The following is a 17,732-nucleotide window of genomic DNA, read 5'->3' on the forward strand; positions in this document are numbered from 1 at the left end:
ATACTAACGACTTTACTAAAAATATTTCCCATAAATTCATACATTCATAATATAAACCACAACAGTGAAGGCTGTACCTTACAAAAGAGGGAATTCCCAGGGCCATGAAGTAAACACCCTTAATAAACCAATTCTGCATTTAAAACCCAGGTGCCAGGAACATCTAGAGAAATTTAAGGAAGCTGTGGCTAGTGAACGTGATAACAGATCTGCTGGTATGTTTAAAACCAGCTGAATTCCTCATTTAGTAAAAATCAACTAAAGGCATAACAGTCTGTACTTTCCTAGCCCAGTGGAAGCACTCTTAAGCCAGGACACTCCTTCAGAATGCCAGTGCTACTAAATGCTCTGACTTGGAAGATGAGAACATTTTTTAAACAAAAAGCAAGTTTTCCAAATAAGAACTAACTTTAATGCAGCTTTATTAAATTTTTTTTTTTGAGGAAGATTAGCCCTGAGCTAACTACTGTCAATCCTCCTCTTTTTGCTGAGGAAGACTGGCCCTGAGCTAACATCCATGCCCATCTTCCTCTACTCTATACGTGGGATGCCTACCACAGCATGGCTTTTGCCAAGCAGGTGCCATGTCTGCACCTGGGATCCGAACTGGGGAACCCCAGGCCACTGAGAAACGAAATCTGTGAACTTAACCGCTGTGCCACCGGGCCGGCCCCCTAAAAAGTATTTTTAATAAAAATAAAAGACATACTCATTTTTAGCAAATGTAGATGAGCAATAAAGTACAAAGCCAGAATAAAAATCACCATAATTCCACTATCCATAAATGAGTGTTGCTTTTCCTTCCTGTTTTTTAAATCTATAATTATTTATTTTTCAAACTTGAAAACAGTGTAAATTATTGTATCCACTTAGTCACTTAAGTTTATTGGAAGCAGTTCCCCCAAAGATACAGGTTCTTAAAGTATTTGAATTTCAACCAATAGATATCAATCCACAGTTATCACTATTCTAAATGTTCTCCAAGTTGGTAATAACCGATTCTTTAACTCTCAGTCTTTCTACGCAGTTCCTCATACTTACCTTGTAAACTTCACTGAAACCTCCTCTACCCAAAAGATGTAACAACAAATATCTGTCATTTAGCGTCGGATGATCTTTAAATCTGCAGAAACAGGGAATAAATAACATCCTAAGGTCAAGGACTACACATCTTCCATATTTGCAAAATTCCAAGAATATCTAACATGTTATACACATGATTATAGCTGCTGCTAACAGTTTGTCAATCAACACCAATATAGCTAACTCTGAGCATAAAGACAGCTGCATAGTTAAAAGAAACAGCGCAATTACAATGCACAGCATTAGCTGCAGAGCCATGAGACACAGGTGCTAGTCTCAGCAGAGCCACAATTAGACCTGTGACCTCTGTGGACCTCCCTCTCTTTCTGACCTGCTATAAAACAAGGAGAGGAGACTACACTAAATGAGGGATTTTCAAACTGTGCTACTTGGTTTCTCCAAACCATTCAAGAGCCCGCGTGCTCCCACCATTCCAAAACTACATGCACTAAAATTACAAGACATTTTACATGGCCTTAAAAATGGATTTGATTAGAAAGTGAGTCACACATTCTATGTGCATTCGTTATCTGTCTTTAAGATAGAAAGTCTTCATGATATAACTGTTCTCCCCAGACAGGATTCCATCTTGTGCCATTTTCTAACAATAAGACAAAGAAATGAGAGATTCTGGCAAAAATAACTTAAAAAAAATATTTCTACCTAGTTCCTGATCTTAAACTGCCCCACTATCAATCCTGAAATTATTTTATCTTGACTTTGAGACAGTGGCACACCTGTGGAGAGAGACATTATTGCATGGTGGTTAGCTTCGGAGTCAGGCAGACCCAAGTTTACCTCTTTGTTTGGTCACACTAGCTATGGGTCCCTGGGTCAAGTGAACTTAATTTCTCTAAGCCCGTTTCCAGATCTATGTATAAAGTTGACCTACGCCACTGGGTTTTTATAAAGATTAAAACTCAGAACATAAGGGCACTTATCTGCTAGGCCTGGCACATAGAGAGTGCTCAATAATGGTAATTACTATTGCCTGCCACGTGACAGAAAGAAAAGTCTATGGCTCACACTGGCCAAACAAAAATATCTAAGCTGTAGCTATGTCAATAAAAAATATGTTTCAGAGTCAGAAAAACGTGGAAAAGAACCGGTTACAGATAGAAGCCATTTCCCAAATGCAATCTACTTTTTGCAGTTTCAATCCCTTAAATGACTTATAAACAAACGTGGGCATTTATCTACAATTAATGTGCTGAACTTAAGAGAGCCTTAAAATCCCAAGGCCTGAATAGCCCTTAAAGGTCATTCAGAACAAACTGGCTGTCATCTCAACCCAATCATCTTTCCACAATACCACACTGTCACCCATGCTTCCTTTTCTTAAGACTCTGTAGGTAAATCTGAATACAGTGTATCCCAACCATTTACAAATGCGAAGCCATATTGTTTTAGTGACTTCTACTTGTGTAAAAATACTAAATGTATAGATATATATTTAATATACAAATCTAATATACTTATGTATATTTAAACTAAAACAAATCATAATTTTGTTCATAAAACTGTATTACACACTACAACAGAGCTAAATACACCGTGGACTCATTACCAGATTTATATTAAACGACAACATCATTCCAGACCATTCAATTCAGTCAGAAAGCGCTCAACAATCTCCACCCCAACATACCCCCAAGTTGCTTACTGTGAATTATCTTCATTATGTATCCTTTTTAGTTCCCTGATATGTAGATTTCTAACCCTTTCTAGCCTTTCCAGCTCTGCCTGGATCTCTGCTTCCTCCTAAAGTGAAAAGGAAAGAAATAGCTCAGGACACAGGAAACTCTACCTTTTCAGATTCTCATTTCCAAAACAAGAGCAGACATTTCTCTTGTGAAAAGCTAAAGAAAGATGTTTTGCATTGAAAAAGATTTTTTTAAAAACTAGAATTTTAATCATAAGAAACAAATCCATGGAAAAATAATAAAATCCAAACCACACAGAGGAGCACAGCATGAAAAGTGCAAGTCCTCCAGCCCCTGTCCCTTCCTCTCCAAGCCCACTCCTCAGAGGCAACCACTGTTAAGTTTCTGGTGTAAGTCTCCAGAAAAGTTTTATGTATACACATATAGGCCAGCAATTGTTTTATTTTTTGTTTTTTTGACAAAAATCAAGTTCTCTGATTCTTTTTGTAAGTATGGATTATACTTGGTGCCATAAGTTCCACTGATTTAACAAGATCTGAGAACCCAGTAGGAGAAAAAAAACCAAACATCAATAGCGTTTATTAACTGCTTCTTCATCATCACCACCATAAGGAGCACCTACCACAAACGTATGGGCTGCTGAATTTAAGAGATGAGCAACCTACATTTAAGACGCCTCTGTGAACATCGTCAATAAATTCTATGTGGATGCCTTTGTGTTACACTATGACTGGTACGAGACCTTCTTTGCCATTTTTAGGCAAGAAATAAAAGCTACTATGTGATATAAAATATCACAAGTTTTAATATCAATTTTAGAACCATCTGCTCTTATTGTACATTTAATTTTTAATATGAGGATAAAAACTTGTGAAGCCTTCTGAGGAATACAGAATTATCCACTGGCACGTCTTTGGTGAATAAAGTACTCTCATTTGGTGGAGTAGTAGAGTCGACTCAAAAATTGGAAGACATGAATTCCACCACTCAAACATGAGATGTGACAGTGAGAGTAACTACTCAAGACTTCTGCAGTTACTTGAAACTACTACATTTGCCTAAATAACCAAACAGCTTCACCATCAAACTAAAAATTGCGTTTCTCCAGACAGATTGTCCCATTATGCTTACCTTTTTAAGATGACCTAATCTGAGTTTGAAGATTTCTTCCTGTTCATGGTATTCTGCTAACGTTAACCTGAAAAATAATGGTAGAAATTTCAGCAAATTATTTGAAATCATACTGTGCCTACTTAAAGAGAAATGCCAAAGCATGCTATACAGTATATCCAGTCTCTCATTAAACTGGCTAAAAGACAGATTATCATGCAGTCCTTTGAGAAGAGAAAACTTCTGTGACTTATCAGATGTGATGTGAAAGGACTTCAAAGCCAGAGATCTGATTTTTTTAAAAATGAGAAAAATAAGTGAGCTATAGTTTTACATTATATATGAAATGAGCTTTGTCCTGTACATTACTCAGATGAAAATCCACTAGGAGAAGCAGCCAAAAATTATATGCCTAAATTCTTTTTTAAAGGGCAAAATAAGAAGCCAATGGATTTTATTAGTTTTTATAACTCTTAGACCTTGATACTATATTAACAAGGAGAAGAAAGAGTGGAAAGAGTCCAGAATTTAGAGTCTGAGGACTGGGCTCAAAGTACATATTAGGTCACGTGACATTGGGCAAGCAACTTTAACCTATTAAGTCTCAGTTTCCTAAAACTGCAGCAAGCAATGACACTCATTTTAACAAAACTGCTGCGACTCCTAAATGAAAATGTGAAAAGAATCTATAATTTGTAAAATGCTATTTATACACAACTCTCAAAGGGCTGACTGGATAGGTAATCACCTGTCTCATGCTCCACCTACCCCAAGCATCCTCATATCGCAAGAATGAGCATGTAAGAAGTGATACCTTATTCCTCCATCTTTACTCTCTTCACTTTCTAGAAGCATACACATATACTTCAAAGTTCTAGATTTACTAGATGTTACTGTTTAGATATATTCTAAACAGCAGGAGAAAGAAGAAACAGCTATCCTATCAACCAGGAAGGGCTACAAAACAGAACCTGTGAGGTCCGACTAAAAGAAAATAAAAAGAATAACAAGAGCAAGAAAGACGCCCACTAGGGCGATTACACCTCTCTCTTCGTATTTGTAGAAACACCTATATCCATTACTCCATATCACACCAGTAGAAAAAGAGAGAAACGAAAAATCACAGTTAAGAATTCTCTCTGCCTGAAATAGGCTCAATAGGAGGAAAACACAACGTGGCTCACTCCAAGACTTCAGAGGACTGTTTTGGCTTCTGGCCAAAGGAATGAGCCAAGTCACAGATACTCTAATTAAAAACTGGACTGAAGGTCTTCCAGCTTGGATTTCACACAGGACTCCAGATGGCAACTGCTCACTGACACACTACTGGCATAAACTGAATTCTAATTATTGCTCTATGGCAAGGAAACAACTTATGCCTTCTTTATTATTCCTAAGCCAACGGTTTTATGCACCAGCATTAAATAATTTTCAAGTAATACTGGAGGGAATAAAATAAATACAAGAGTAACAAAAGAAGACAATGATCAGAGTAATGGGTATAACACTTGCCTGGAGAATCTTTCAAATCTTAGGCTACTACTTGGACTTTCTGAAAGAAATTATTTTTATTTAGAATCTAGTTTTAAAATATTCGGAGTTATAAGAATGAAGATGTTTTCCAAGCTCATTCACTGTGCATACTTTCATCACTATACTTAATGTAATTATTAGTTTATTCATCTGTTCATTTCCCCTAAATAAACTGTGAACTGCTAGGCTGGGGCTGTAACCTTTAGCTCTGTATGCCCAGTGTCCAGAAGAGGGCTGAGCATACAATAGCATTTAACACAGACTTACTAAATGAATGTCAAGCAAAAAGCTCCCCAACATATTACGTATGTATGGGGTGAGAACGGGTGTTAAGCTACCTTTTCCACTGGAATGAAGAAAGCTATATTTCTAGGATGTCATGGACTTTTAACAGTAGTGTAATACAAGTACTATTACACTTGAGGTGGATTATGGGCTAATATGTTTTTGTGAACTGATAGAAAACATAAAAGGCAAAAGACATATTAGTCAATAAATTATACAATATCATTATCTTTTATTTGTGGCTATCTTTAGACCTGAAACTTAATTTCAATTAAAGAATTCCACAATGACAGCTTTACAAAATTTTGTTTTCCCTTGAAAAATCAATGTAGTCACTACAGACACACTGATTATACCACCAATGACTGCTTCTATAAAAAAAATATTTTAAATTTCAATCATCCAATTCAGAAACTGACTTAATGGCTACCATCAATTCTTTAAAGACTGCTTACACCATTACCTGTAGATCTTTTTTTTCCTTTTTAATTTGAAAGCCTCTTGAAGACAGAGGTGATGGTTTAAATATGTTCAGGGTATGCACAAGAAATATTTTAAATAGGTAAGTAACATATAGGCTTTATTTCCCATGCCAATTCTAACTGGTAATTCCTGCCTAGTTGGCAAACTACAGGCTGTGGGCCATTCAGCTCACAGTTTATTTTTGTCAATAAAGTTTTATTGGAGGGGCTGGCCCCGTGGCCGAGTGGTTAAGTCTGTGCGCTCCGCTGCAGGCGGCCCAGTGTTTCGTTGGTTCGAATCCTGGGCACGGACATGGCACTGCTCATCAAACCACGCTGAGGCAGCGTCCCACATGCTACAACTAGAAGGACCCACAACGAAGAATATACAGCTATGTACTGGGGGGCTTTGGGGAGAAAAAGGAAAAGATAAAATCTTTTAAAAAATAAATAAATAAATAAATAAAGTTTTATTGGAACACAGCCACACCCATTTATTTATGTATGGTCTGTGGCTGTTTTCAGGCTACAGCTGTAGAGCTGAGTAGTTGGAACAGAGGCCTGCAAAGCCTAAAGTATTTACTACCCAGCCCATTACAGAAAAAGCTTGCCAATTCCTGTCCTAGAGGAAGATTCTCTTAGTGATCAAGAATTTGATGATTAGGGAAATCCGACATGGGGTTGGGGTGGAAAAGGAAGGCTTCTGTGCCCACAATATTCTACCCCTCCTATTCATGACAGCTATATAATAATTGTTGCCTGGCAGTGAAAAAGATGACTACACTGCAATTTAAGATACTAGTGTTTTCCTTAGATCCTCAGAACAGGAAAAAATACTGGTGACGTCAAGATTTGGCTTATTGGGAAAATATGCTTTTCTTAAAATAATACCTATTTTTCTTAGCTTACTCCTAAGTCAGTGACTGTTAACTAAGTGCTCTTTAGACCAGCAAACAGAATTCTTCAGTTGTGCATTCTTCAGTCTGAAATAGTAGCCAGATAATCCCCATAAGATGATACCAACGTACCATAACCTAGAACTACACACACAAGCAATTACATCATTTGAATACCACACTGACATCACATTAGTTATAAGAGTGGCCAAAGATCATGATGTCAAGTGAAGTCACATTACTTCTTCCTCTCATTCAAAATCCCTAAATAAGATCAGGACTAAGAAAATGAGTTAATTTTATACGGCTTTTATATAAGTTGAGCAAATTCATTGATATAACTAAATAGAAAGCTTAAGCTCTAGCAATCTCCATAATTTATCATTTCTTCCAGTGGCATTCAATAGGACACTTGTATTTTGGGGGAAGAGGGTGGTATCTCACAGTGCACATCAATAAAGAACATACGTTTCATTTTCAGCCCCGTTGGTCTTGCTCTTCCGCTGTTTCTGCTCATTGGTTGCTGGAGGGGCCTGTCCCATGGCAGGAGGTTTCCTCTTGGCTAACATTTTCCGTTGTCTTTCTATCTCTTCCCTCTGTGAATTTATCCTTTCCTGTTGCCTAGAGATATAAAAGATGTTGCACAGAGGAAGGGGTCAGAAATTTTTTAACATGGTTATAGAATAAACACAAATATCTCTGTCATCTGCAAATCTGATAGACTTCAGAAAAAATAAGCTCCTTTAAATCAAGTAGAGATTTGATTTTAACTTCAGGTTGGAAGAGCCAAATAATTGCTGATAGAAAGGTTTTTTTGGAATGAGTCTGTGCTTTCAGACATTAGTTATGATTATTCTCAGAGGAGGAAGGTGGGTTGGAAAGAACAATATCAAATTTCTGTTGTGACTTTATTTTCTGACTCAAAAGGAAGAATTTTCGGATTCCTTTTTAACACTTCTCTGGTATGAATCCATTAAAGTAAAAAACTGTATTTACATAAGAAAAAAAGCCAAAAAGGTTCCAAGTGCCTTTTTAATTTTTTTGGATTAAAGTTTCCTCCAATTATATCTAGAAAGATACCAAAATTGAAGGATGTTAAACTAAGGTTTTTTTTAAAAAAAGTATATATTCAGAGAAAGCACAATGAAGCCCTGCAACTAGGAAAAAGTCTTTAGAAAACAGTACATAAAATGAATTAATAAAAAACATATAAAAAGACTCTTTAGCTATCTAAGACTGTACCATTAGAGAATTTCCTAATAAGATGTCTAATTTTTCTATAATGAACTAGTTTACAAATTAGTAGTCAATACAAATACCAATAGAAGGGAACAGCTGTCTCTCATGTAGCCCACCACCTAACAGATAGTAAAGTTTACAGACTTGGTATATAAAAATACACCAAGTTCCGGGAGTAAGTATTTAACAGACTCAAATCTTTAAATCACCTATCATAGTTGACGGTCAAATGCTAGTTCCTTTCTCCTTCTCTCCACCATGCTTTTACCCCATCTCTTTTCCTTGATCCAACCTTCATTTTCGCAGAATGACAAAATCTAATTTTTTTAATCTATTCTCCGATGAAATCTACTCTACCCTCTTCCCTGAACACTGCAGTTGTCAGTCTCTAGACCTTTTCCAAATTCAGCAAACAATAGTCCCCCTCTTATTTGAGGTTTCACTTCCTGTGGTTTTAGTTACCTGCAGTCAACCTCGGTCTGAAAATATTAAATGGAAAATACTAGGAATAAACAATTTGTAAGTTCTAAATTGCCTGCTGTTCTGAATAGTGGGATGAAATCTTGCACAGTCCAACGCCATCCCACCCAGAATGTGAATCCTCCCTTTGTTCAGGGTATCCACACTGTACCCACTACCCATTCATTAGTCACTTAACTAGCCATCTTGGTTATCAGATCACCTGTCACAGTATAGCAGTGCTTGTGTTCAAGTAACCCTTATTTTACTTAATAATGGCCATAAAGCACAGGAGAAGTGATGTTGGCAATTCAGATATGCCAAAGAGAAGCCGTAAGCTGCTTCTTTTAAGTGAAAAGGTGAAAGTTCTTAACTTACTAAGGAAAGAAAAAAATCATATGCTGAGGTTGCTAAGATCTATGGTAACTCTTACTACAGTATATTGTTATAATGGTTCTATTTATTATCAGTTGTTGTTAATCTCTTACTGTGCCTAATTTACAAATTAAACTTCACCATGGGTATGTATGTATAGGAAAAAACATAGCATACATAGTGTTCAGTACTATCCATGGTTTCAGGCACCCATTGGGCGTCTTGGAATGTACTCCCTGGTGGGGGGAGGGGTGTGGGATAGGGACTACTGTCCCTATCTTTCTTGGAAGAATGGCAACCAGAAAAACAAGACTATCCTCCAGGTAGATGCCCACAGTACAATTTATGCTGCCATATTAATAAGGGCAATACTGTAAGCAAGGTTAACCTAATCAAAGTATTACAAATAAATAACCATTTATGTGATGATAAAATTCCCTTTGCTTCAAGATGAGCTGCGTCACTGATTAGATGTCAATTTAACAGCAAAATGGAAATTTTAATTCAAGAGTTTTTTGCTTCTCTGAAAAAATCTTTTAACTATCATTAGAGATATGTCTTCTCCCTACAAAATATATGTATATGAGTAATTCATGACTTGAAAAAATTCTGGATCGAGACACAGAATCCTTAGGTAAAATCACAATCCTCCTTCTGACTTAATGAATGTCCTTGAGGAAAACACTGACCTTCTCAAAACACTGGGTTTCCCCATCAAAAAAATCTTTAGCTCATTTCTACCCTTTCAGGGGCCATGAGTGCAAGGCACTCTGAAGGCTCTGGAGATACCCATACAATATATATTTCAACTATAAACTATAGTGAGCTAGTGAAGTGACACAACACTTTGTCCTTGAAAACTAACTGCTTTGGAAAATTGAGATTTTAGCAATCACCTTTATTAAACATAAAATAAAACTGATTTTCCACTGTTTTCAGGGAGAATCCATACATTTCATCTCCACAGATTCACCAAGAAAGGAACCCCACAGCCATCACATATAAATCATAAAGAGAGGGCACCTTGATGCCAAAACACCTCTGGGGAATCGTAAACTGTACGTTCCGAACATGAGAGGTTGTTTGGACGTGAAAACTGATACGACATTGATCTCATATATAAGAATTCCTACATTAATTCTTTTTCTCCCTACATTAATTTTTGATGTTCTTGAAACTATTTAGTGGTTTACACTTATAAATAAAAGTCATCCAAAGAAGTTTATCAGTGACACTTCATTTAGGTTTATTTTGTGGGTAGAAAGTCTGGATTATGTCAATAAACTGTAACTTCTCTTAGAATAAGAACCATGTCTTGGGGCCGGCCCGGTGGCATAGCAGTTAAGTGCACACGTTCCACTTTGGCGGCCTGGGGTTTGCCAGTTTGGATCCCAGGTATGGACGTGGCACCGCATGGCAAGCCATGCTGTGGCAGGCATCTCACATATAAAGTAGAGGAAGATGGGCGCGGATGTTAGCTCAGGGCCAGTCTTCCTCAACAAGAAGAGGAAGATTGGCAGCAGATGTTAGCTCAGGGCTCATCTTCCTCCAAAAAAAAAAAAAGAACCGTGTCTTATCAACCCTGATATCTCCAATACGTATGACAGTGCCTTTTATACAGTTGCTCCTTAAATATTTCTTGCAGTGGATAATTTTAGAGAATACTAACCCTTCATCACCCATGGACAGAGTATTTCTACTATCTTTTACAGAAGTATTGAGGAGCTGATAAATCCTGCACACTCAAATCTAAATAACCCAATTTAAAAAGCCATTGCTTACATAAGAACACGAGACAATCAGCCTTGGACACCATTACAGGTTAAAATGTGTCACTCACAAAGATATGTTAAGGGGCTGGCCCTGTGGCCGAGTGGTTGAGTTCGCCTGCTCCGCTGCAGGTCGCCCAGTGTTTTGTTGGTTCGAATCCTGGGCGCGGACATGGCACTGCTTGTCAGGCCACGCTGAGGCAGCGTCCCACATGCCACAGCTAGAATGACTCACAACAAAGAATGTACAACTATGTACCGGGGGGCTTTGGGGAGAAAAAGGGAAAAAAAATAAAATCTTTAAACAAACAAACAAAAAAAAGATACGTTAAAGTCCTAACTCCCAATACCTCCTAACCCCCAGTACCTCAGATTATGACCTTTGGAAATAGGGTCATTGAAGATATAATTAGTTAAAAAGAGGTTATACTGAAGTAGGCCTTAATGCAATATGACTGGCATCCTTAAAAGAAGGAGAGAGAAGACACAGAGACACACAGGGGAACACCATGTGAAGATGTAGGAAGAGATTGAAGCTATCCTGCCACAAGCCATGGAACACTAGAGGATCCTCCCTGAAGGCTTCAAAGGGAGTCTGATCCTGCCAACACTTTGATTTCAGATTTCTAGTCCTGAACCATCAAAGAATAAATTTATGTTGTTTTAAACCACTCAGTTTATGGTATTTTGTTAGAGTAGCCCTAGGAAATGAATGCAGGCACCTTTAGAAGCAAAACTTTATTCCAGTCTCCAACCATACTATACCTAACTAGCAGAAGAGGTATTAAAAAACAGATGCTCATATTTTCCTGACATTTTAACCAAAAAAATTTTAGCAGTGATCTACAGATAGCATCTGAATATCCCAGATAAGAATTTTTAAAGATTCCCAGGATTTCATATGTTCTGTATCTACTGGGAACTGTGAAATGGAATGGACTACCCAAGAGAGATCTGATATCTATAAAATCAACAAAGAGTTATCTCTCATTATGGATCATGCAATCGAGAATCAGATGGTTCACAAGAACTCATTTTATGGGATTCTTTAATTCCTTACACACCAGAATAAATACCTGGACTAGCACTTCAATGCTATAAAGTTTAATTTATTCCCTCTGATAATCCACATCTTGAACGACCACAATTTTGTAATCAGGTCAAATTCCATTACTTTAATGTTGTCTATTTCAATATAAACAAAATCTTAATAAAGCATTTTTTTGTGCCTTGCCATTGACTGAGACTTTGAGACGTTTAAATAAAAAGCGTGCTGAATAACAACAGTACTTCACAGAACTACTTTCTTGGAACTATAAAATAAGTTTTCACAGTTTTCAACAGGTCCAAACACACTTCTGGAAAAGAAAAATTACTAACCTGGCCAAAAAATATTACAAATCTGATATGATTTGCCTATTAGATAGTGAATGTTCTGTCTTAGGGAATTTATAAAGATCACTTGAAAGAGAGCCAAGGAACATAGTGAGAACCAAAGAACTGCGTTGAAGCTCCTGTTGAGACTAATTTGATTATCTGATGAAATGTTTGAATGTCTTGAGGTTTGTTTCTTCCCATAAAACCTAGTACTGCCACCTGGTGTTCAGTTACCCTGTCCATCAAACTACGTGTCATGGAGTTTCTCACATACAGAGAACAGTCATTCATAGGGCTATCAAATAAAGCCTTTTACAACTACAGAATTTCAATTTCTGCATTAAAATTGAGAAAGGGAATTTATTAAAGCAAACTTTAGAAAATGAAATACCTATAATTAACAAACATTGGCCAGAAACAGCTTCCCAAGAGAAGAGAAAGATATTCTAGAATTTACGTGACTTAAAAACATGAAAAAATGCTATCCACTTGGGAGGAAGAATCCTGGTTAGGGATCTCATTTAGATAGTCCCAATTCCTCTGATCTGATGTCTCTACAGCAAAGTGATCATTTTGTACTGTAACCGTATAAGATTTCTAGAACCTTCTCAGTACTGGGCTGCTTGTAGAGTAAAAAGATAACATATTGTTACTATCAACAAAAACTGTAATCACTTCTTAAAAGTAATTACATTTTACATCTCTATACAAACCCACTATCTTTTTGAGCCAGTCTTTAGACATTTAATTTTATTTTTTTTTATTTTTTTATTTTTTGGTGAGGAAGACTGACCCTGAGTGAACATCTGTTCCCAATCTTCCTCTTTTTGTTTGAGGAAGATTGTTGCTAACATCTGTGCCAATCTTCCTCTATTTTGTATGTGCGATGCTGCCACAGCATGGCTTGATGAGCGGTGTGTAGGTCCACACCCGGGATCCAAACCCATGAACCTTGGGCCACCAAAGCAGAGTATGTAAACTTAACCACTACACCACCAGGCCAGCTCCTTTAGACATTTTAAAGATGGCCATCTAGGGAGTAACCGTTGTCAAGGGCTAGTAGGAGTCACTATCACATCTGGGACTCAGTCTCAGCATTAGGTGGCTTTGTCCAGTAATGGGGTATGTGTTATATTTTCTGGTCCCATTCTAACAAAACTAGATGGTGTGCACTTCCAGGGCAATTCGCACATCTTGGTCAAGCTGTTATGGAATGGGTGCCAAGCTCCAGCAGCACCATTTCCATCGCCCTGATGCACCTTCCGCTGTCACCAGCCGGCCTGTGCTTAGAGCTCAGAGTGGACGCTGCTCTAGGCCTCTGGCACTCGGCCCCTCGAGGCTTTGTTTTCCTTCCAGGGTACTGTAATGACTTGACAGCCTCTTATCACACCAAAATATGCAAACTCGAGGTACACTCCTGAGGCAAAACACACCTAAACCAAGCTGGAGATTAATGTATCACATATAAAACAATGGATACTAATGTGTAATCCACAGGTTAGTTTTAATCAAGTATTACTGATAGTATCAATATCTGTACTTTTCTTTCAGGTATAAATTTATTATTTATCTATGTTTCATTATTATTCAAAAGTAGTCTGACAGTCTCCAATTAATGCTCAATAAGTTATTTCAGAAACAAAAAAAAGGTAGGAAAGGCAGTTAATGGAACCCTCCAACTCACAGAGATCTACAGATCAAACATTTGAGAGCCCATGATTAAAAATACAATGTACCTACCCCCCTTTCAGTCTCAGATGGAAATGATCCAACAAGCCAAAACAAGTAAAGAAGATAGCACCAAAAGGTACTAAAACCTGAAGATATTTTTTTTAAGTCCTAAGCTAACATTAGATATTTACACAGTTGGAATTTTAGGATTTTAAACGTTAATTCCCTCCTTGGAGTAAATACTTGAATGTTTCAAACTAAAGTTATGACAAAGCAAAAGAGTGTTCAAGACTCCAAGTTGCTGCTAGGCAGACAGTGGGGCTGCTCACCAGCCTGGTCACTGGCTCAGGCCCTGCCTTCAAGGAAGTGGCTGTTTCTGATGACTGGAAACTATTTCTTTAAAGAGCCTCAGGAACATGTCCTATAAGATTCTTTCATGGTTTCCTTTTGTTTTATACCTAACTCAAGAAATTCTTCCTTAGGTCCTTGCCCATTTCACTTTTCTGTAGACCCAGAAAAATACTTAGCCAACTCCTCATGAAAATTCATTACATAATTAAAAAGATATCAAGTCCTGTATTTTTCTTCCTTAGCTTCAACAACTCTGATTCTTTTAAGCTTTAATGAAGAACTCGTTTTTATTCCTCTGATTGCTATTGCCATTTTTTCCAGCACATCACCTCATTCTCTATATTTCTTTACACATGTGGTGACTAAAACTGAATGAAAAGTTGACTACCACTACTAGGATTATTAATGATTACAATTACAAAAAACCTAAAAAATCCAAACCAATTTTTCAGTTCTCAATTTAATCATCACAATTGACTTACTTGATAAGGTTCTGGAAAGCATAACCATCTGTCCATTGTTCAGTAAAAGAGGCCCCATGTCGGACAGTGGTAAAGTGGCCCAATCTCAAGCGGTCTTGCATGCTCTTATCTCTACATGCCATCTTCTCTTGTTTTGACTTAGGAGAAAAACACAAATAGAAAATAATTTTATTTTCCTGTGAGAACTCAGAAACAGCATTATGTTTATTTTTTGTATTATACTGTTCAAAGTTTAGTATAACTGGCAGAATCGACACTGACTTGAGGAAGCACTTGAAAACTTTAAATTCTCTATATTAACATATACCTTATTTGTCATGGAAAACAGTGTTTTCCTTTCTATAAAAATTAATGAATTAAAAGATAAAGCAAAGTTCTCCTCAGTATCTTTGACATCAATAAAATAATCTACTTCACTTTTATCAATTCCCTCTCTTTTTAACAGCATTCCAAAGTTTTCAGCAAATCTACAGTAAATCACCAATCTGTCCCAAATCTCTAGCTTGTAATAATTTCATTAGGAAGATTGCCATCTTAAAACTTTCAGAATAAGATAAATAAGTACTGGGGACGTAATTACAAAATAAATATACAGAAATACTTATACAGAAATCAGTTGCATTTCTATACACTAACAACAAACTATCAGAAAGAGAAACTAAGAAAACAATTCCAATTACAATTACATCATAAAGAATAAAATACCTGGGAATAAATTTAACCAAAGAGGTGAAAGACCTATACACTGAAATTATAAGACACTGATGAAAGAAACTGAAGATGACACAAATAAAACAGAAAGCTGTATCATGCTCATGGACTAGAAGAATTAATATTGTTAAAATGTATACTATCCAGGGCCAGCCCGGTGGTGCAGCAGTTAAGTTCACTCATTCCACTTTGGCGGCCTGGGGTTTACCAGTTCAGATCCCAGATGCAGACATGGCACCGCTTGGCAAGCCATGCTGTGGTAGGCATCCCACATATAAAGTAGAGGAAGATAGGCATGGATGTTAGCTCAGGACCAGTCTTCCTCAGCAAAAAGAGGAAGATTGGCAGCAGATGTTAGCTCAGGGCTCATCTTCCTCAAAAAAAAAGTATACTATTCAAAGCAATCTACAGATTCAATGCAACTGCTATTAAAACACCAATGGCATTTTTCACAGAACTAAACCAAATAATCCTAAAATTTGTATGGAACCACAAAACACCCTGAATAGCCAAAGCAATCTTAAGAACAAAGCTGGAGGTATCACACTCCTTGATTTCAAACTATACTACAAAGCTACGGTAATCAAAACAGTATGATACTGGCGCAAAAACAGACACACAGATCAATGGAAGAGATTAGAGAGCTCAGAAATAAACTCACGCCTTTATGGTCAATTAATCTACAACAGGGGAGGCAAGAATATACAGTGGGGAAAAGACAGTCTCTTCAATAAGTGGCGCTGGGAAAACTGGACAGATCCATGCAAAAGAATGAAACGGGACCACTTTCTTACACCATATACAAAAATAAACTCAAAATGGAATAAAGACTTAAATGTAAGACTTAAAATCATGAAAATCCTAGAAGAAAACATAAGTAGTAAACTCAGACATAGGTCTTAGCAATATTTTTTTTAGATATGTCTCCTCAGGCAAGGGCAACAAAAGCAAAAATAAACAAATAGGATTACTTCAAACTAAAAAGCTTTTGCACAGTGAAGGAAACTGTCAATAAAAGGAAAAGGCAACCTACTGAGTGGGAGAATATATTTGCAAATGATATCTCCAATAAGGGGTTAATATCAAAATATATAAAGAAATAGAAAAAGAAAAAAAATTCTGATTAAAAAATGGACAGAGGTCCTGAATAGACATATTTCCAAAGATGACATACACATGGCTAATGGACACATGAAAAGATGCTCAACATCACTAAACATTAGTGAAATGCAAATCAAAACCACGAGATATCACCTCACACCTGTCAGAATGGCTATCATCAAAAAGACAACAAATAACAAGTGTTGGCAAGGACGTGAAGAAACGGGAACCTAAACGCACTGTTAGGAATGCAAATTTGTACAACTACTAAGGAAAACAGTACGGAGTTTCCTCAAAAAATTAAAAATACTTGGGGGCTGGCCCCGTGGCCAAATGGTTAAGTTCTCTCACTCTGCTTCAGCAGCCCAGGGTTTCACCAGTTCGAATCCTGGGCTCGGACAGGGCACCACTCATTAGGCCATGCTGGGGTGGTGTCCCACATGCCACAACTAGAAGGACCCACAGCTAAAAATACACAACTATGCTGCTTTCATTATGGCTGTTAATCTGTCCTCTATTCATTTTACCACATCCCTTTTCATTTTATCTGGATATATTTTACTTAAAAGATCTTAAGATTTGAAATAGTCAACTCTAACTCATTTCTTTAGTATACCTACTTATAGTTTTATCCTTGGAAAGGAATTTCCATCCTCCAATTTTATATATAACTATGAATATTTTCTTCTTGTTCTTTCACAGACTTTGGTATGTTTAATTCTTTAAACACCTGAAATATATTTGAGTTTATGAAAAAAAAAAAATACACAACTATGTGCCAGGGGAGCTTTCGGAGAAAAAGGAAAAATAAAATCTTTAAAAAAACAAAAGAAAACATGAAAAGAAAAAAACAGAACTACTATATGATCCAGCAATTCCATTTCTGGGTATTTATCCAAAGAAAACGAAAACACTAATTTGAAAAGATATATGCACCCCTATGTTCATCGCAGCATTATTTACAATAGCCATGATATGGAAACAACCTAAGTGTCCATCAGTAGATGAATGGATAAAGAAGATGTGGTATATATACATACAATGGAATACTACTCAGTCATAAAAAGCAGGACATCCTGCCTTTTGCAACAACAAGGATGGATCTAGGAGGTATTATGCTAAGTGACATAAGTCAGACAGACAAAGAAGAATACCGTATGGTTTC

The 17,732-nt window shown here is 36.9% G+C and overlaps 1 protein-coding gene across 12 annotated transcripts in view; it reads right to left on the bottom strand.

Annotated features, from left to right (window-relative positions):
- TLK2 (tousled like kinase 2) overlaps positions 1 to 17,732 on the bottom strand; it is a 110,501-nt gene that overhangs the window by 22,025 nt on the left and 70,744 nt on the right. For all 12 annotated transcript variants that reach the window (XM_023652273.2, XM_070227118.1, XM_023652274.2 and 9 more), the window contains 5 exons: positions 14,756 to 14,892; positions 7,501 to 7,653; positions 3,879 to 3,945; positions 2,747 to 2,844; positions 1,042 to 1,123 (listed from right to left, as the gene is read on the bottom strand). In XM_023652273.2, coding sequence (XP_023508041.1) covers positions 1,042 to 1,123; positions 2,747 to 2,844; positions 3,879 to 3,945; positions 7,501 to 7,653; positions 14,756 to 14,892 — 537 coding nt within the window. The remainder of the gene's footprint in view (positions 1 to 1,041; positions 1,124 to 2,746; positions 2,845 to 3,878; positions 3,946 to 7,500; positions 7,654 to 14,755; positions 14,893 to 17,732) is intronic.

Source organism: Equus caballus, chromosome 11, assembly GCF_041296265.1.
Source record: "Equus caballus isolate H_3958 breed thoroughbred chromosome 11, TB-T2T, whole genome shotgun sequence".
Taxonomy (NCBI): Eukaryota; Metazoa; Chordata; class Mammalia; order Perissodactyla; family Equidae; genus Equus; species Equus caballus.